Source organism: Vicia villosa, linkage group LG6, assembly GCF_029867415.1.
Source record: "Vicia villosa cultivar HV-30 ecotype Madison, WI linkage group LG6, Vvil1.0, whole genome shotgun sequence".
Lineage (NCBI taxonomy): Eukaryota > Viridiplantae > Streptophyta > Magnoliopsida > Fabales > Fabaceae > Vicia > Vicia villosa.
Genome location: NC_081185.1, coordinates 151,264,855 through 151,286,316, shown reverse-complemented (window position 1 = coordinate 151,286,316; position 21,462 = coordinate 151,264,855). Strand labels below are relative to the sequence as shown.

The 21,462-nt window shown below is 36.5% G+C and overlaps 1 protein-coding gene across 1 annotated transcript; it reads right to left on the bottom strand.

Moving 5' to 3' along the window:
* Positions 1-18,727: 18,727 nt before the first annotated feature.
* On the bottom strand, positions 18,728-20,461 carry LOC131614997 (uncharacterized). The gene has a single exon (XM_058886519.1). The coding sequence runs from the start codon at positions 20,459-20,461 to the stop codon at positions 18,728-18,730; it is 1,734 nt and encodes a 577-aa protein (XP_058742502.1).
* Between the last annotated feature and the right edge of the window lie 1,001 nt (positions 20,462-21,462).

Below are 21,462 nucleotides of genomic sequence, written 5' to 3'. Positions count from 1 at the left end.
TTGGGTAAAGACGCGCTAGGTGAACACCTATGCTCAATCCTTTGCTAAATGTCCCTTTAAAACATAATCTCAATTTCATTCAACCTTTTTGCCTTAGGGCTTTTTAAAACTCTTTTCATAAACGAGACACTTATCCAATTTTCAATACGAACATACTTCCACATGTGAAGATCGAATATCTTCCCCTCGAATGCGATGATGGCCAAAATCATGTCTTATCTTGATTTAGTTATCCATTCTTGTAGTGATCTCATATCCATGTGCGCGTAGTATTTCCATTTGAAAGCGATCGAGTACCTCTCGCTAAAATCAACCAACTAACTTTCGTGGTTCTTCGTCCGAACTACGATTGCTCTGACTTTCCCATTGCACTAGGGAATACGTAGGCACAAGATACAAACGTCTTGGCGAGCAAAATAATAAAAAATCTTTTCTTTTTTCCTCATAATAATAAAAAACTTTAAAAAATCTTTCTTTTATTTTTTTCTCGATCAATAAGCTAAAGAACGCAAACAAAAACACTAACACTCAAACACGAAACTAACTAAATGGGTCCCATCGAGTACGATGGAGGTGAGGGGTGCTAATACCTTCCCCTTGCTCAACCGACTCCCGAACCCAAATTTGGTTACGATGACCATCTTATCCCTTTTCTTTTCTCTTTGTGGGTTTTATCGATATTTTCCCTTTCCTTCTTGGAACAAATAAAGTTCGGTGGCGACTCTGTTGTACTTCGAATGCGCGAAAGCGCGTCGAGTCACATTTTTACCGTTACAGAAAGTGGCGACTCTGCTGGGGACTAATCTAAGAGAGTCAACCCTAGTTTAGTTTGTTTTGTATTTAAGTGTTTTATTTTGTTTGTTTATTCTTGTGTTTTTATGCTTATGTTCTTTATATTTATTCTTGTATTATTTATGTTTCTTTACTCCTGTTTTACCGCTTTTATTTATTTCTGTATATACTCAATTGTGGGTATGGGAATGATATTTGAGTGAAGCTCTCAACCCGAGCTTTTGAAAAACAAGAGAAAAACATAAGTTAGGAGGTGGTTGTGTAGTGCTAGTCCCCAAGGTGAACACCTTGAATGGCTAATACGAGAACCCCACTTGGAGGAGACTTAGTCATGAAATTTGTCATAAGATGGTTTGCCCATCGCATGGCAAAAATCTGATTTCGTCGCTAACTCCAAGGACCTTTAGAACCCGTTTCATCTGAAGAAGTTATGTATTGATCCCCAAGGTGCACTCCTTGTCTGATTGATACGATAACTTCGCCTAGAGGTTGCATATTCATGAAATTTGTTATAAGACGGTTCACCTGTCGCATGATGAAATTCTGATCATGCTCGGATGCCTCTAGGTACCGTTATTTCCAAAAACTGTAGAGCTAACCTTGTGAGGGGATTCTTGGGTAAAGAACTTAGAACTGTCCTAACTTAAGGAATTTTCCCCAATAAGTGTTTTTGTTATCACGCTTTGCATCCAACATTGCATGACATTGCATATCATTTGCATCATGCAAGTACCTCATTCCAACTGTCTCTTTCATTCAGTTATCTGTCAACTGTCAAACTGGTTCCTCCACACGAGTACGAGACTAGAGCCAACGTCAGACGAAGAATGGCGGATCAAGAGCAACACAATCTTGAAGTTAGAATGGAGATTGAAGATTTGAAGTCAGGAATGACTAAGCTCACCGAGATGTTGCAAGTTCTGATTGCTAGAGGAGAGCCACCTCAAAGGACTGCTATTCAAGAGGTCGCCAACAATGTTGAAGACCCTATTTCTATTCAAAGGCCCGCCACTACATGGCCCGAGTTTGGTTTACCTCCGGATTATTCTCCGCCTCACGCTACTGCTGCTATGGTTGGTCAAACTTCACGACCAATATTCCAAGCTCCAATCATGACTGAGTCTCAGCCAATCGTGCACGCTGCTGCCCAAACCGCTTATGGAAATCCTCTCTTTGAGTACCATGTTGGAGATCATCAAAGTGAAAGTCAAAGAGAAGCTGGTGAGATTGATGAAGTCAGAGAACAATATCAAGTCTTGGAGAAAAGACTAAGAGCTATGGAAGGCGCTGATTACTTTGGGGTTGCTGCTGAGAACATGTGTTTGGTTTCCGACCTGGTCATACCTGCCAAGTTCAAAACTCCTGAGTTTGAAAAGTACAAAGGGTACACTTGTCCAAGAAGTCATTTGACCATGTACTACCGTAAGATGGCTGCTTATACCAAGAACGACAAATTGCTGATTCACTGCTTTCAAGATAGTCTGACTGGCGCTTCCCTGAAATGGTATATGGGACTGGAGAAGGGCCGTATCCATTGTTTCCAAGATCTGACTGATGCTTTCATGAAGCAATACAAGTACAATCTGGACATGGCTCCTGATCGCCGTCAATTGCAAAATATGTCTCAAAAGGAAAGAGAGTCTTTCAAGGAGTATGCTCAACGCTGGAGAGTGTTAGCTTCTCAAGTGGAACCTCCTTTGGCTGAAAAAGAATTAACTGGAATGTTCATGGATACTCTCTCACCTATCTATTGGGAGAAGATGATTGGAAGCATTTCCTCCAACTTTACTGATTTGGTGACCATTGGTCAAAGACTAGAGGAAGGAATCAAGAAAGGCAAGGTTGCCAATGCTGCTGAATCCTCTAATGGGTCAAGAAAATCTTTTGGAAACTTCTTTAAGAAAAAGGAAGGAGAAACAAATGCTGTGAGTGATGAAGGAAGAAGACCTCGTCAAAGGACTAATGACTATGATCAACCAATTGTAGTTACAGTGGCTCCTATGACAAAGGTTCCGCAAGTTCAAGCTGCTCGATCTCAGGCTGCTAACCCGAATCAGACTCGTAATAGGATTGACTTCGATCCTATTCCAATGACTTATACTGAGTTGTATCCAGCTTTGGTCCATAAAGGTTTGATTACAACAAGAGCTATGCCTCCACCTCGAAATCCTCTCCCTGAAGGTTTCAGATCTGATCTTCATTGCCTTTTTCATCAAGGTGCGGCAGGCCATGATTTGGAAAGATGTTTTCCTCTGAAAGAAAGAGTCCAAGAGTTGGTTAGAACGAAGATGCTCACTTTCAAGGATATCAATCCCAATGTTGTCAAGAACCCTTTGCCCGAGCATGACAAAAGTGGCTGAAGTTGAGAATGACAAGTTGTTTCCTAAAGCCAAGTGTTTCGGACAGGATAGCTCCTCCTCGTCGCTGATTAGTCACTAGGCCTTGTTTTTCTTCTGTTTGCAATTTCCTTGTTTTATCTCGTGTACTGCATTTAAACTTTGTTTGTTTCTGAATGTTTAATTTTAATGAAATGAGCATTACATATTTGAATCAATTCGTTTACATCCACTGTGTTTGTCTTTATGTTTTATCTATCTAAAAAAAAACAAAACAAAATATATATATCTTGTTCACTTTCTTCTATCAAACTTGTGTTTTATGCAAAGATTGGAGGGAGGATGATGACAATGAAATACCCAAATTGTTGAATTGTATGCTTTCAAATAGAACTTTGCTGATGATGTAAAGGCATTGTTTCAATCCTCAAACACTGGAGAAATAAGGAAGTTAATCCCTAGTCAACCCCTTTGAGCCTTCGAAGTCGGAGTTTCTTTTTTTAAAAAAACTGAAAAAAACCGAAATTTTAACCTGGGGCAGGGTAGTTCTCAGTTAATTTGTTTATGCATTCAATTCCAAGAAAATTATTAAGTACACCTTCCAATAAGGGTTTAGATCAAAAGTGACCAAAATGGTTATCATTATCAAGGCAGTCACTATCTTTACAGTATATCAAAAAAAAATTCAAAAAGAAAAAGCCCGCTAAGTCAAAACCTATGAAGGAGACTTAGGCAAAACTGGGGCATCCCGCTGACTGTGATCCCAAATAAAACAGTTCAGGCAAAAGTTAGGGATATAAAGCGAAAAAGAAAAGTCATTAAACTCCTTGAACAACCATAAAATGTTGTGACTATCAAAAGGAAGAGGTGACTGCCATCTCAAAGATTCCCTTGGTCTCTAAAACCATCATCATCATAGGTGCAATTCCAAAGCCTCTTGGATCCTGAATGCATGGTTTGATTTAACTAAGCGTAGGATTGAAGTTCATCACGAAGACTTGGGTGGGTACAAATATACTTTGAGCCTATATCCTTTGTTTCTAAAACCGTGAACCAAGCCACGTTACAACCTTCAAAAGACCTAATTGAAGTAAGGTTTATTTTGAAAGCATGCTACAACAAGGTTGCGTTAACCTGACTCTTAAAGATCTTTGCAAATCGTTTGTTTTACCATACCTTTGCTTTATCCATCACTTTGAATGTCCAGAACATTGTGTTTGGACCCTTAATTCATTTTCTTTACATCAATAACATCATTCCAATAAATGATTTTGATTTCAAAATATGCTTTGAGCATTGCATTAAAATTACCATTTTGAATGAATATTTTATTTGCAAGTACTCATCTTTTGGGAAGTTCAAACAGTCAAGAGACTTGACCAGTGATCCTATCAGGGGCACATTACTTCAAGATCCTATTGTTCAAGATTTATACTGGGGCATGTGCTCCCAACATTTATTACAAGAACTGAAGCAACGATCTTGTAACAATCAGTCAATCAGGGGCAGTCTTCTTCAGCAATCCCCAAGCAGTCTATCAGTCCTTCTCAAAAGGATCATCAGTGTGACAAGACCATGTTCAACCATAACCCGAGTTGGCAACGTGCTTGTGTTGAGGAATCAAAGTTCCAATCTATCCTCACAAAAGAGTCTACCTCAGTTATCATAACCAATTGCATTACATTAATCACTCATATATCATGCATTGAAAAATTTCATACACCATGCATATTCATGTGTATCTTCCCAAGTCTTGTTGCTTTTAAAAAAAATCTTACCTTATGATTTAAATCCAACTTACTTGGCATTTGTCAAACTTCTCTTCATTCATGTTTTACCTTGAGTGTCCCTAATACTTTGTTCTTGAAGTCCAATCCTATTTTATCTTGATTGTCTTTGGTGTTGTTTCATTCATGTTTTGTCTTGAATGTCTCTGGTATATCCTTTTCAAAGTCCAATCATGTTTTACCTCGATTGTCTTTGTTGCTTCGATCATGTTTTATCTTGATGTTCTTCAATCATGTTTTATCTTGATGTTCTTCGATCATGTTTTATCTTGGTTGTCTTCGATCATGTTTTATCTTGATTCTCATCTAATACTTGAGTCAGTCATGTTTTTATCTTGGTTGTCTTCAGTCATGTTTTATCTTGATGTTCTTCAGTCATGTTTTATCTTGATGTTCTTCGATCATGTTTTATCTTGATGTTCTTCGATCATGTTTTATCTTGATTGTCTTCGATCATGTTTTATCTTGATTCCCATCGAATACCTGAGTCAATCATGTTTTACCTTGGTTCGTCTTAGATCATGTTTTCTCTTGATATCCTCCAATCATGTTTTACCTTGATTGTCATTTGATGTTCTTCATTCATGTTTTACCTTGATTGTCATTTGATGTTCGTCAATCATGTTTTACCTTGATCGTCATTTGATGTTCTTCAGTCATGTTTTACCTTGATTATCCCTTGATATTCTTCAATCATGTTTTACCTTGATTATCTCTTGATATTCTTCAATCATGTTTTACCTTGATTATCTTTTGATGTTCTTCAATCAATGTTTTACCTTGATTGTCCTTTAATGTTCCTCGATCATGTTTTACCTTGATCATCATTTAATACAACCTCGTTCATGTTTTATCCTGGACATCTCATATATTCTTTTCCCGAAGCTCAATCATGCTTTACCCTGATTGCCTTTGTTGTTTATCCTTCTTTCCAGATTCATCCAGGTTTTACTCTTGAATGCCTTTGGTGTGATTGACTGTTTCAAATTTTATCCCCACAGAGTTCAACATATGTCTCATATCATATTGCATTCAAAATAACAAAAAGTGTCCATTGCATTCATGTCATAAGCATTGTTGCGGTGATCTTAAAGACAAAAATTGTGTACTTTGTATTTAAGTCTCTTCACATCTTCGATAGAAGAAACTTAAATAGGGGCATCTGTCGCACCCCAATTTTTGCCCTACAAATTTCATTCATTTTTGGTCATGTCGCATATGTATTTTAATCGTCGCATTTTTGCATATTTTGAAACTAAATGGACTTTTACTAAAGTCAGCAAAAAATAGATTTCATTCGCATTTTCACATGGTTTAATTTTTAGTTAAATTTAAATTAAAAAAAATAAAAAAAGATATAACTTTAGATAGCTTAGATTAAGTTTTAACATTATCTTATTTTTAATTTAGATTTAATTTAGATTAATTTTTAGTTTTAATATTATTTTTACTTTTAGTTTAGATTTAGTTTAAATTAATTTTTATTTTATTTATTGTTGTTATTATTATTATTATTTGTTCAAATGGTCCCAATTCCAAACATTAGAGTCCAAAGTTGCTGCAACATCACTCTGCATCTTTCCCACGCCTCCTACCATCACCATCATCTCCAAAACAAACAAAAACTCTGCTCTTGCTGCCCTGCAATTTGCTGCACCATACACTCCAAAAAATTCACCAAAATATCCATACAAAAATCTGCATCTAAAAGAAAGAAGACAGTATACCAAATGTGATTCAAAAAACCTCTTCAAATCTCTTCCCAAACCCTAATCTCAGGGGTATAAAAAGAGACATTCAGCAACACAAAGGGGAGGACAACTTCACAGAACCAATACTCTGTTGAAATTAGCTCTCAAAACTTACAATAAACCTCCAAAACCTTTACATCCAATAACCTTCAGAAACCTTACCTTCTGTTTCCTACGAACTCAATGCCTTCACATCCATACCGACACAACAACCGACACGTCCTCCTCACCACTGCTCCATACGCTTGATTGGCATCAGCTTCATCACTTCAACACAACCTTTATCAAATCACTTCACACGCACAAACCATTCACACACAGACAGCCACCAACATTCATCCACAACAACTCAGAAGCAGCTGAAGCGGAAGGGAGAAGAAGCAGAGTATAGTGAAATCGAAATCACCAACAACAATGTCCCAGTAGCACCTTCGAAACACGATTAGGAGGAGCATCGTACCTGTTTAAGCTTTTCGAGAAGTTATAATCCAACCGGTATTTCTTCTGATTCCGTGATGATATAAACTCGTGATTGCTTTGTTTTTGTATGTCGTGTTCTTGTATTATGCCGTAAATTGCTCCCTCTTTAAATTTGTTCATAGTTGTTATTGCAATGTTTTTTGCTTGCCGTTAGCGAGAGAGACCGAGAGGGAAGTTTCCGTGTTTGTTTTCCATGGCCGAATCGTTTGAGAGATGAATCTGTGATCGAGAGAGGCGAGAGTTTGTTTCTGTTTTGTTGTTTATCGCGAGAGGCGTGAGAACAGAAGGAGAGTTTTGTCGTGAGAGAGATTTGAGAGTGAGAAGGCGGCCGATTTTGGAAGTGTGAAGGAGGCATTTTCGTTCTCCTTGTAGTTTCTAGGGTTTTTTTGGTTTCAATTTAGTTTGGGCTTATGGCTGTAGGACCCGATCCGACCCAACTAATATTTTTTTTATTTTTTATTTGCTGAATGTTTTTTTAACTTAGATTATTGGGCCAGCGCCCAACTGTTATATGCACCCTCATCTTATTTCTTTTATAAGCCCATTTGATTGTATTTTAATTTGTTTCTATGATTATTTCACTATTTGTTTTTATTTTTCTTATATATATATTCAAAAATACAAAAAACATGTTCTTATTTAGATTTTATTTTTCATATTAAAAAAACCAAAAAATATTTCATTAGACTTTATTTTAATATCAAAACATCAAAAATTTGTTAGATTTTACTTTTATATTAATAATACCAAAAAATATTTAGTTTAATCTCGACCCAAAAAAAGATCAATAAACCTTGGTCCAACGCCAAGTCGATACAAATAAACTTCTCGATCCAACGTCGAGTTTTCTTTGTTACAAAAATTCTTTAAACCATACCGAGAGATCGAGTGACAAGAAGTGTACACCTCTTGAATACCTCGATTCTTTTGGATTAACACATTTTTTAAACCTTTCATTAATAAAATCAAAGTGATCAAGTGACAAGAAGTGCACACCTCTTGAATACCTTCGGTCCTTTGAATCAAGCAATAAAATGCTTTCTTAAATAAATCGAGAAATCAAGTGACAAGAAGTGCACACCTCTTGAATACCTTGATTTTCTTGAACCAAAACTCTTTAATTAATCAAAGTGATCCTGTGACAAGAAGTGCACACCTCTTGAATACCTTGATCCTTTGAATCAAAATACATCAATCAAACCAGGAGATTGAGTGACAAGGGGTGCACACCTCTTGAATACCTTGATCTTTTGAATCTAAAACACTTAATCAAACCAAAAGGTCCTGTGACAAGGGGTGAACACCTCTTGAATACCTTGATCTTTTGAATTAAAATACATTAATAAAATCAAAGTGATCAAGTGACAAGAAGTGCACACCTCTTGAATACCTTGATCTTTTGAATCAAAACACATTAATAAAATCAAAGTGATCAAGTGACAAGAAGTGCACACCTCTTGAATACCTTGATCCTTTAAATCAAAACAAATTAATTAATTTGGACAACAAGTGAAAATGGGGCTAGCTCCTGTTCAATACCTTGGGTAAAGACGCGCTAGGTGAACACCTATGCTCAATCCTTTGCTAAATGTCCCTTTAAAACATAATCTCAATTTCATTCAACCTTTTTGCCTTAGGGCTTTTTAAAACTCTTTTCATAAACGAGACACTTATCCAATTTTCAATACGAACATACTTCCACATGTGAAGATCGAATATCTTCCCCTCGAATGCGATGATGGCCAAAATCATGTCTTATCTTGATTTAGTTATCCATTCTTGTAGTGATCTCATATCCATGTGCGCGTAGTATTTCCATTTGAAAGCGATCGAGTACCTCTCGCTAAAATCAACCAACTAACTTTCGTGGTTCTTCGTCCGAACTACGATTGCTCTGACTTTCCCATTGCACTAGGGAATACGTAGGCACAAGATACAAACGTCTTGGCGAGCAAAATAATAAAAAATCTTTTCTTTTTTCCTCATAATAATAAAAAACTTTAAAAAATCTTTCTTTTATTTTTTTCTCGATCAATAAGCTAAAGAACGCAAACAAAAACACTAACACTCAAACACGAAACTAACTAAATGGGTCCCATCGAGTACGATGGAGGTGAGGGGTGCTAATACCTTCCCCTTGCTCAACCGACTCCCGAACCCAAATTTGGTTACGATGACCATCTTATCCCTTTTCTTTTCTCTTTGTGGGTTTTATCGATATTTTCCCTTTCCTTCTTGGAACAAATAAAGTTCGGTGGCGACTCTGTTGTACTTCGAATGCGCGAAAGCGCGTCGAGTCACATTTTTACCGTTACAGTAGGGGACATGAGGCTGCCGGCTGAGGTGGTTTCGGGTAAGTCTGGCTCGGAGAAGAGAGACCGTGTTGAACCCACTGCTTCTTTCGTTCCGGAGAGCTCGATATCACCTTCAGAACCGGTTGACAGAGGAGAGGCAGTTCCTAGCTCTGAAGGAGATGCTGTTTATGGTGGTGTGAATTGTTCTCAGTCCGTTTTCGTGCCGAATCTGGATCTTAATGTAAAGGACAGCCGTGCTTTGGTAGCACTCTCAGTCCCGTCCGTGAATCCAGCGGGAGTTTCAAGCGAGGATGGCAATTCGGTTGGCGGGGTTAGATTGGCTTCTTTTTCCGATTCTGTGTTACAACAGGGCAACGTCGTCTCGAAGCGAGGGGCTGGTCATGCTGTGTTTTCTTCGTCTTGTCCAAAGATTACTGGGGGCTTTTTAGAAGCTGGTTTGAATCCATTGGTTGAACAGGAAGGATCTTTCGACGACGCCGTTAAATTGGTTAAAATTAGTAAGAATAAAAGGAGTAGGAAGGTGATTTATAAAAACTTGTCAGAATGTGGGGGATCTCTTCACAGTAGAACATTGAAAAACTTGTCCAAGGCGAAAAGCAAGGCAGCAGTTCCTGTTTCAGCAGGTGGGATTAAACAGAGGTGTGCTCTTTCAATGGGAGGCAGCAGAGGATTGCTTCCTTGTAATTCTGGTGCATCTTCTGCCGGCAGTTATGGTAACCTTAGTGGCAGCAGTGACATTAGTAGGAACAACGGTAGGCAGTGGGGTTATTTAGACAAGGAAGCCGGGTCGAAAATATGGAAAGACATGGTTGAGTTGGGGGTGGTATCGAAGGGGGGCGTTTCAAATGTCATTGAGAGGATTGATGTTCTGGAAAATGAGGCGGCGTTGAGAATTGACGGCTCGAAGGAGTTTAACAAGTTGTTATCATGATTTTAGGGTCCCTAAACATTAGAGGGGGTGGGAATGCTCTTAAGAGAAGAAGAATTAGTTCTTTGGTGATTAAGAGCAAAGCGGATATTTTTTTCATCCAAGAGACAAAGTTAACAAAAATGCAAGACTTTGTGGCGAAGGGGTTTTGGAATGATAAAGGGATTGGGTTTTCGTATTCGAGTTCTACGGGTAGATCGGGTGGCTTGATTACGTTGTGGAAGGAGGAGGGGCTAGAGGTTATTATGAGCTTTAAAGGTGATGGGTATATTGGTGTGAAAGTGAACAAGGATAACAATTTCTTTTACTTTGTTAATGTGTATTCATCGTGTGACATTGTTAAAAAAAGAATTTTGTGGAGTAAGTTGTTGGCTTTGAAAGAAGATTTCAATGATGAGGAATGGATTATAGGCGGTGACTTTAATGCTATAAAGTCAAGGGAAGAGAGGAAAGGTAGAGGAGTCTTATCTAATGCTAATGAGGCTATTGAATTTGCGGATTTTATAGAAAAAAGTTTGTTGGTAGATGTTCCTTGCAAAGGAAAAAAAATTCTCTTGGTATAGCGGCGACGGTAAATCAATGAGTAGATTAGATAGATTTCTTGTGTCGGAGAAAGTGTTGAATGATTGGGGGGTGGTTGGGCAAATGGTGGGGGAGAGAGATATTTCCGACCATTGTCCCATTTGGTTAGAAGTTGACAACAATGATTGGGGTCCTAAACCATTCAAATTCAATAATGAGTGGTTTTCTCATGACTCTTTTTTCTCTTTTGTAGAGAATGAGTGGAAAAGCTTCATGGTGGAAGGAAGAGGGGATTACATCTTGAAACAAAAACTTCATCTTCTTAAAAGTCGGCTTAAATGGTGGAATAAGGAGGTTTTTGGAAGAATCGACTTGGAAATTCAAGAAGAGGTGAATGAGATAAATCGGGGGGATGAGTTGTTGGAGTTGGAGGGAGAGGATTTCAACCCGGATACTTTATTTGGTAGGAAGGAAGCAACGAGTCGTTTTTGGATGAAATTGAGAATAAAAGAAAACATGTTAGTGCAAAAAGCTAATTTGAAATGGTTAAGAGAAGGAGATTCTAATAGCGGTTACTTTCACAAAGTCATGAAGGAGAAAAGAAGACACAATCATTTAGGCCCCATCAATACTTCGGGTGGGAGGTTGGATAAGGTAAAGGACATTAAAGATTTTGTGGCTAATCATTTCTCAAAAAAATTCGAAGAGGAGGAAGGGACGACGTTGTTTTTAGAAGGCATTAATTTTGATCGAATTAGTGAGGAGGACAAGATTTGGCTTGAAAGACCTTTTCAAGAAGAGGAGATTAATGATGCTTTAAATAGTTGTGGGGGCACTAAAAGTCCGGGCCCGGATGGTTATTCTTTTCTTTTTATCAAAAGATGTTGGTCTTTCTTGAAAGAAGATTTCTTGAGATATTTTGATCACTTTTTTGAAGGTAAAGAATTGTCGAAGGCGGTTACTTCTTCTTTTTTGGCGTTGATACCGAAGACCGTGAATCCGCTTTCTTTGGATGATTATAGACCAATTTGTTTGGTGGGGTGCATGTACAAGTTCATGGCGAAGATGTTGGCGGGGAGATTGAAACTAGTGTTGAGTTCAATTATTTCGAAGTGCCAAAGTGCTTTCGTTCCGGGTAGGCAATTGCTCGATGGGGTAATGGTGGCTAATGAAGTGGTGGATTATGCTAATAAAGAAGGTAAATCTTGTCTCCTTTTTAAAGTTGATTTTGAAAAGGCTTACGACAAAGTTTCTTGGAATTTTTTGAGACACTTATTTTTGAAAATGGGTTTTGGAGGAAAATGGAGGAGGTGGATGGAATTATTGGTTTTTAAAAGTGACATGTCGGTGGTGGTAAACGGGAGTCCTACAAGAGAGTTCATGGTGAAGAGGGGTTTAAGACAAGGTGATCCTTTATCGCCTTTTCTTTTCGTTATGGTGGCGGAGGCTCTTTCGAGATTGGTTCGCAAATCCATCGAGATTGGTGAGTATGAGAACTTTGTGATCAACCGATCGTGTTGTGTGGATATTCTCCAATTTGCGGATGATACTCTCTTAGTTGGGGAAGGCTCGTGGAAACACGTTAAGGCGGTCAAGATTGTGTTGAGAGCTTTCGAGTTGGTTTCGGGTCTTGGAATTAATTTTCATAAAAGCAAATTGATTGGGATTAATGTTTCATCCAACTTTTTGGAAGCGGCATCTTTGTATCTTTCTTGCAAACTTGAAAGCGGAAAATTCTATTTTCTAGGTATTCCTATTGGATTTAATCCAAGGAAGGAGAGCACTTGGAATCCGCTTTTGGAAAAGATGAAGCTTCGCTTGTTGGGTTGGAAAAACCGGTTTTTGAATCTTGGAGGAAGAATAACTCTATTAAAGTCTATCTTGAGCTCTCTAGCTATCTTTACCATGTCCTTTTTCAAGATGCCGGCTAAAGTGGTGAATGAATTTACTAAATTGCAAAGCAATTTTCTTTGGGGAGGGGTAAGCGAGAATCGGAAAATTCATTGGGTTAGTTGGAGGAGTGTGACTTTGCCTTATTTAAAAGGAGGTTTAAATATTAAGGATTTAAATGATTTCAATTTAGCTCTTTTAAATAAGTGGAGGTGGAGAATTGCTAAAGGGGGGGAGGCTTTGTGGTTGGATATTTTGAAGGCGCGTTACGGTGATCTTAATGTGCAACTTTGCGGTGGCGAGAATTTAATCAAGGATTCTTCGTCTTCCTTTTGGTGGCGTGACTTGCTAAAGGTTAGTAAAACGTCTCCTTTTCATAAAGATCCCTTTATTGAGAATTGTTGTTTTAAAGTGGGTAATGGGTGTAACACACCGTTTTGGGAGGCTTGTTGGTTAAATGATGCTTGTTTGTCGGATGTTTTTCCGGAACTTTATGCTATTTCTTTGTTAAAAAATGTTTCCGTGGCGGTTATGGGAGGGTGGAATGATGGTATTTGGAAATGGGGGGATTTGGGCATTTCGGAGGAAGAGGCGGTTGAGGTAGGATTATTTTCTAAGCTAATGTCTTTACGGAATTACTTAGAATCTTTTGAGGGGTGTAGTTCGGAGAAGGATTCCGTGTGTTGGAATTGTGAGAAGGATAAGTGCTTTTCGGTATCATCTTGTTATAGTCGGTATGCTAGCCGGCGTGTTCCTTTTGGTCCTATCAATAGGAATGATGATGTGTTGGAAAAGATTTGGAAGATGGAGGTCCCTTTCAAAATAAAGGCCTTTGCTTGGAGACTTTTTGTGAATAGGCTACCAACCAAAGATTTATTGAAAGTTAGAGGTATTGCCTTGCCCGCTTCTAATTTATTTTGTGTTTTCTGTGGATTACATTTGGAAGATAGAGACCATATTTTTATTAAATGTAATGTTATTAAACTTGTTTGGAAAGACATTGGTGAGTGGGTGGATTATTCGGGATGGAAGGAAAAAGATTGCATTCCACTTTTTAAGGAATGGTATACCATGAGTTGTATGAGAAGAATCAAAGAAGGTAAATTGGGGGTGTTATGGTTGGCCACTTGTTGGATAATTTGGCTAACTAGAAATAGTTTTTGCTTTAGTCAGGAGGTTTGGAATGTAAATGATATTGTGTGGAAAATCAAGATCTTAGTGTGGAGATGGTCTTCTTTTGGAGATATTACATATTCCAATTGTAACTTTTACGATTTTTGTAAAGACCCGGTGTCTTTTTTATCGTAATTGTAATTGGTTTGTAATATTGTTTTTTTGTCGGACTTGTTCCGTTTTTGTGTATCAAGGTTGGAGAACCCTTAGTTCTCTCATTAATATATTTCTTGCTTACACCAAAAAAAAAACCAATAATAACATTTTAGAGTGTTAGTTTAAGGATGAGAATTTTGCATTGCATCCTAGATTCGTAGAATATGAAAAGGACAATCGGATAATTATTAATAGTACACAATGAATTTAATTCCACCGAGTAATTGGTACTATAGCAACATAAAAATTATTCAGATAGGTATTAAATGTATATTCCATAATTTTGTTTTGATGAATTTAGTACTTCACCAATATGGTCCGGCTAATCATCTCATGTGCATGAAACACAACTGCCAAAGTAGCTGAATATATGAAACCATTAAAAGAATGAATGAAAACTACGAATGAAAAATATGAATATAGCCGGGTTCAAATATCTTGGTTGAGGAGTGAGGACAGGACAAGTATAGGTTCAAGGAATTTAGTTCTGATCCATCTATCTCAGAGCGCTTTTTCCAGAAAAAACGCTCTCATAGGGGGGAATATCAGAGCGCTTTGCTGGAAAAAGCGCTCTTAAAGGGGGGTCTACCAGAGCGCTTTTTCCAGGAAAGCGCTCTTATAAGGGGCCTACCAGAGTGCATTTCCCAGAAAAGCGCTCTTATAGGGGGACCTACCAGAGCGCTTTCTGAAGCGCTTTGGTTACCTACGCCAGCGCTGGCTTTCACAGCGCTTTTAAGCGCTTTTAAAGCCCATAAAAAGCGCTTTTAAAGCCCCAGCATGTTGTAGTGACTAATTGTCTTTAATGAGTACAAAAGTCAATCTTGATTGCAAGATATGTACAAAAGTCATTAGCACTTTAATGAGTAAGCGTCAGCCTAAAGTGTCAAAAAATCTAGCAATATCAATCTTGATTGCAAGATTATCATTGTAGTTTTTATGATGTAACATGTTTATACCTCATATTTGAGACACATACAATCTAATTTATCTCTGATGGATGAAACCCATTTGTTAGATGAAACTATAGATTGAAGAATTTGCGCCAACCTATCGGCAAATATGATTTTGAATGTGAAATTTTCCATTGCAGTTGGACTAATTGTCTTTAATCTGATTAATTTTCCAACAAACTTTTTTTACAATTTTTCTTTCAAATCAAACATTTAAAAACTCCAATTTTACTTTGAATATCACTTTAATCATTTTGTCAAGATAAAACAATCTATGTGGATTCAATTTTGTTTTATTACTTCGATAACATTTAGTACACTTGTTAAAAGTCTATATGACTTTAGATCCGACCATCGTTGGAGGATTTGGAGATCAGAGATTTGGAAATTCTAGAAATTAGAGTTTATCTACTATCATAATAGATCGAGGATTGTGAATCTTAAGTTTGATCTTAGGAACTCTGATTTGATATGTTGAGAGTTTTGAATCAATGAATCAAAGTGAAACTATAATATTATGGAAAACGCGGGATTCAAAAGTCGATTCCCACGAACTGCACCACTGTTCTGTTATGGAACTAGAATTAATCGAAGAATGGAGGTTAGGGTATACTACGGTGTGAAATTCTGGTATGACAGAACCCGGATGTCGTATATGATGTCGAGACATCTGGTCTGTTATAAAAGCTGCAATGGTGGGATAGGATGATCTTCAATTTTGGTTCAACACTAGTATGCTAAACAATCATAAGAATACTGGAACCATTTATGCATAATGATAGCTCAGTTATCATAAACATATTTTGATCTGGGGTGGTTCTGTAAAAGCACAAGCTTTGGAAGTATTTCCCTGATGTCATATTAGATGTTACAACATCTTATACCAGATTAATAAGTCAGTGCAGAAAATAAACAACACGCATAATTGTTTACCCAGTTCGGTATACAACAATACCTACTCTTGGGGCTACCAAGCCATGAATGAGATTCACTATCAGTAGTCTTAATTTGAAGTTGAACTTCTCCATTCACAACTTCTCACTTAAACCCTACCCAATGCAATCTCTACCTAGGTTCTTCCTAGATATGGAAAATTTCCATTCCACTCCCTATCACCTCATTAATGTTGTACAGTCTTCCTACCCAGGGATCTGTACCCACGAACTTGGATCCTAGATTGAAATCACAATTCAACCACAATTCTAAAAACCTATAATGGAGTTGCTTACAAGCTTTCTCCAAGAATAAAAATGCACCCATTGCTTCACGACTTCTGAGTGAGTAAAATAAACCTCTTGCCTACAGGCTTCGAGGTACAAATCAGTGACCATTTTACAATTCTGGTGATTCACTTACATAGCTAACCCTAAAGGCTACATCTTTCTAAAACCGGCTAGCTCCTCAAACTAGGTTACAAAGCTTCCTATTTATAACTTATTCCCAACTGGACTTGGGCCTTCAATCACAGCCTTGTTGCTGTTACAAATCAGTAGAAAACTTCTGCTAAAAGAAAGGTCTTCAATCATAAATTTCCTAATTTATCTCCATAATTAGAAACTACATAATCTTCAAAATTCTGACTTGATTCTTTCGACCTTTAAACCTCTGCATCAGTTGAGTACATACTGAATCTTCATATTCCAGCTCAGCAGGTGCGATGTCATGAGTTTCTGCATATGACATCTCATAAAACATGTTTTCGCATAACATGTCTTAACATTCCATAGAACATCTTGTTGTTGTACCTGTTTATATTTGCAAATTCTATACATCCTATTACATATTGCTGCTACTACATTTTATCCAAACATAAATGCCAATCACATAATTCAGAGAATCATCACGGTGTATTTGAGCTTCTATTGCAGTGGAGAGGGAGTTGACTTGCAAAGTTAGCACTTCAACGCCCAAATCAATATCTGAAATCGATGAATGAATAAAGTTTGAATTTGAAATTGTGTACCCGGAATTGGCGTGTGTGCTCTTTATATAATGGAGTGCCTATAAAAAACCATTATTCTCTAGATGTGGGATGCGGGGAACAATTGAATGTATTTTGATCTTGGATCTCCTTTGTTCTTTCCCATGGTAATCCCTACATAACGAGCAGTTTATTGTCTTCTCTGAGCTACGACTGATGGTTGTTCCGACCAGCCCATAACAGTTTTGGAAATTGGAAAAAAATACTCAAACACACACTCTTTCAAAAACAAGTGAGTGTAACTCTAAAAACTATGAAGGCATTCAAGAATTCTTAACTAAAAACTTAGATAAATGATGTGATATGTTGTGACTAGGAGCACCAAGAAAGGTTTGGAATATATTGTGAGCTAATCATTAAACCTCATAATTAACTCACACAACTATAAATACTGGTTGAGCCGGACTTAAGGATTTACAATTCAATAACAAATTAGTTGGCCAATAATGTGTCGAGTTGCTATGTATAAAAGAACTTGAGAAACCACTATATATGTTGAGATTAATAGAATTCTATTTCAGTTACATGAATTTTGAGATTAGAAGTTTTACAACATACAACATAGACAAAATTGTGGACCAATGAATTTGGCAAAAACAACATGGTTTTGTAATTATGTTGAAACTCCAAAAAATAACTTCACCCAAAATCCTAGTGAATTACTGTTTCAGTCAATCTCTTTGTTAGTTAGAAGAAAAACTGATTGCTCAAATAACAATTGCTAAATTTATGAAGACGCTTTAGGAGTGCATGAAACACAAAAACCTAAAGGCATGTCATGAACTCAAGTTTGAGTAAATAAGTATTGCTAACACTTATTATATCTAGATTATTTAATTGATTGAAACAATAAATAACTAAATAAACACACAATTAAAAACAACTACTATCCTAAACAAAATGTCACAGCCTAGATAGTATACACCAAGTGAGTAAATAGAAGCAAAGTTTCAGTCCAGAATGTGACTTTATGGCAACGGCATACCAGAACAATATTACAGCATAATGTTGAAGAATAGAAAAGACCACCATCTCCATACAAACCAAAATATTCTGCATTGCTTCCTCAGTGTGCTCCTCCGTGTCTAACTTCAAATGACGAGATTGAATGACACCAATTGCTACTAATGTGTCCAACACCATTCCCTGTATGAGGCCAAAGACATACAAAGAGAGTTCATTATTTTCAATGGCCATAGAGGGTGATATGTTATTATGTTAAGGTGTATTAAGACACAAATGAATGAATGGAGCAATAGAGTTGTGAAGCTAATGTAAGAATACCAAACTGCCATATAAATGTAAACACTCTGCCATTAGAATACCCAAATACATACCAAATACCAAAATTCAAACATTAATATACTTCATTACACTAAGAAAATTCCCAATATCATTAATTTACATGTGATTAATTCAATTTCCTCTCTATTTATAGCATAACACTTGCATGCTCTAGCTAGTAATCCATGCCAAGAAAACCTATGTGCAAAAAACCTTTGAACAAACAAAACAGTTTAAAAAATAAACAAAAACAGTGACTAGTGTACAGATCAAATGACCCCATAACTTGACATAAAAAAAACAAACAAATTCTCATAGAAGTGTGGCCCAGTCATCAAGTAAATACAAAAACAAAGACATCTTACATTTGAGAGTTCAAACTTCAGCAAACAACGCATCCTCGACGCAAGAAGAGTTTCCTCTCACTTTCACTGAAATGGATATGAGGTGGGGCAGTTATCTTTCTCAATGATGGACTTGAAAATAGCACTGAGGCAGCAACATTGGTACGCACTTTCGAACAGTCTCTCAAATGGATCTCTCTCAGCTGTGTGCATTTTTCTACCACATGTTTCACTCCCTTCTCTGTGCATCCTAAACAACTATTTATGAACAATTGCAAAAGCCCACAGCAACTCTTTGAGATTGAATAGAGTGTTTCATCATCGGCGTTTGAAAATGATAAGTTCAACATCTTAAGCTTGGGAAGTTCAAAGTCCATTGCAAGTGGCTTCAACCATGAAAATGATAAATCCAAATGACTTATTTTATGGCATCTCCTTATAACATGAACAATACTTTGATAAGATATTTTACGGTAACATGTCAACTCAAGCCGGTGGAGATTGGGAAAAACAGAAGCATACATTATGATGGTTTCATCACCTAACCATGAATTGCAAGACATATTAAGAGAGTTTAGTTGAGGGTATACTCCAAAATCCATCAAATAATCATAATTCTCTACACTCTTATGCCCAACCTTATTCATTATAATCTCACTGAGTGATGGACATTTCCTAACTAGTGCAAACAAGGATGGATGTGTGACCAGCGGACAACTACTAAGGTTTATGGAAACCAAACCAACAAGATATAAAGACAAGTCCACAACATGACGATCATTCAAAAATGAGGTGTTTCGAAGATCCAAATGTTGGATAGATTGACACTTGGATAACAAAGTAAATAGTCCAGTATAAGTATATCCCTTGCAATAACCGATGGCAATCCTCTTCAAAGGAAGACCTTCCATTGCAATAGAGGTGAGCAGTTCATTCGAAATAGTAGAATAAGCCATATCAATATAAGTCAACCCCTTCAAACTCACTAAGGAGTCGACGACTTGTGCAGTAAAGGACATGGGAAGGGATAAATACCTCAATGTTGATGTTGATTGTTTCCCAGTGAGAGCAGAAGCAACCCCTGCTTTGGTTATTCCATGACAATGAAGCATGATGACGTCTTGGAGAAGCTTACAGTTGTTAAACAAGTGAAAAATGGATTTGTCGTCCAGATAGTAATGGCCAGAGAGATTAATCTTGCGGAGTTTGGAAAGTGACAATGAAAGAGCCTCAAACCCATTGAGGAAGCTCCTTTTATTGCTATAGAAATACTTGGCCTTTGCATTGGGGTCGGAGAGATGGATGTCGAGTTCTTGGAGTAAAGGGAAACATTCGGCGATGAGGAACAAGTGGTTGCTTGTGAAGAAAGGTACGTTGGAACAAATGAGAGAGGTTAAAGTTGTAATATTTTGAGAGAAAGCTCGTAAGCCGTTAGCGGGAATAATGATGGGTTTGTGAGAGAGATTGAGTGATGTGAGTTTCCATGGAAAAAGAGAGATTTGACTGAGAAGTGCATCGAGGTCGCCGTGGAAGTGAGTGAGGTCAAGGGAGGTGAGGTTTGTGAATCTATGGAAGAGGCGGGGGAGGAAAGGGAGTGTTGGATCGTATACAGTGAGAGACGATCGGATACGGTTAGTGATGGAGAAGAATCGCTTAGAGACGACGGAGAGAGACTTCAAGTTACGATTATGATCATACTCGTTGTCGTTGAGAAATTTGAATGTATATTCCCAGCAATCATCTGGTAAATATAAATATTCAGTTTCTGCCATTGTTTTACTTCTCTTCCTTTCCATTCCCGACGGCGGTGCTCGCCTGCCTATATCAGGGGTTTTACACTTTTACGTCTTAGATTCAGCCATTACTATAACAACTAGGTTAAATATATTTTCCGTTATTATAAAATTATAAAATTTTATTTTTCCTCCCTATAAAAAAATATTTTGGCCCTACAAAATTATTATGTAATAGTTTTAATCTTTCCTATTAAACCAACTAGGTAAACTACCCGTGCGTTGCACGGGTTTTTTCAGAATATATAGTTTATGTTTTTTTAATTATATAAAAAATGATAATTTTAATAAATTAAATTAAATTATAAAGTAATTTTTTAAATATTGTAATGTACATGTATTTAATATTAAACTTTATAAAAAATATAATAAATTATTTAAAATTCGAGAGTGCATCTAAATATGGATTATAAATTTTATAAATGTTTTAAAGTTAATTAAGATAATTTTTTATTAACTATAAAGTGTTCAATAAATTTAAATAATATATTATATTTAATTATAATATTGCACACATAAACACTTTAAGTATATTTTAGTTGTTGTAATAGTTTTTATATTTTATCTATTTATAATTATTTAAAATTTTAATAGTAACTCATTTGTGTTACAATTTTTTAGGAGACATTCAGTGTGCAGTGCATTACTTTTAACCTCCTATAATAAATATTAACGAAACAAATTACAATGTTTATTATTGATTAAATGATATGATATAATATTATAAAATAATAAAATAAAAAATAGAAGATAATTTTTAGGATTCCATATAAATAAAAGGTGGGTGTGAAATATTTAATTTTTTAAAAGATTATATTAATTTCTTTTAGTATAATAAACTTATTTGAACTTTTTTATTATCACTTCTCAAATGTTATATTGATAAATGTAAATAAATTTAATTAATGTTACTATTAAATTTTTTTAATAATCATTAAACTTTATTAATACTCATTAACTTTTATAAATTTTATTACCAT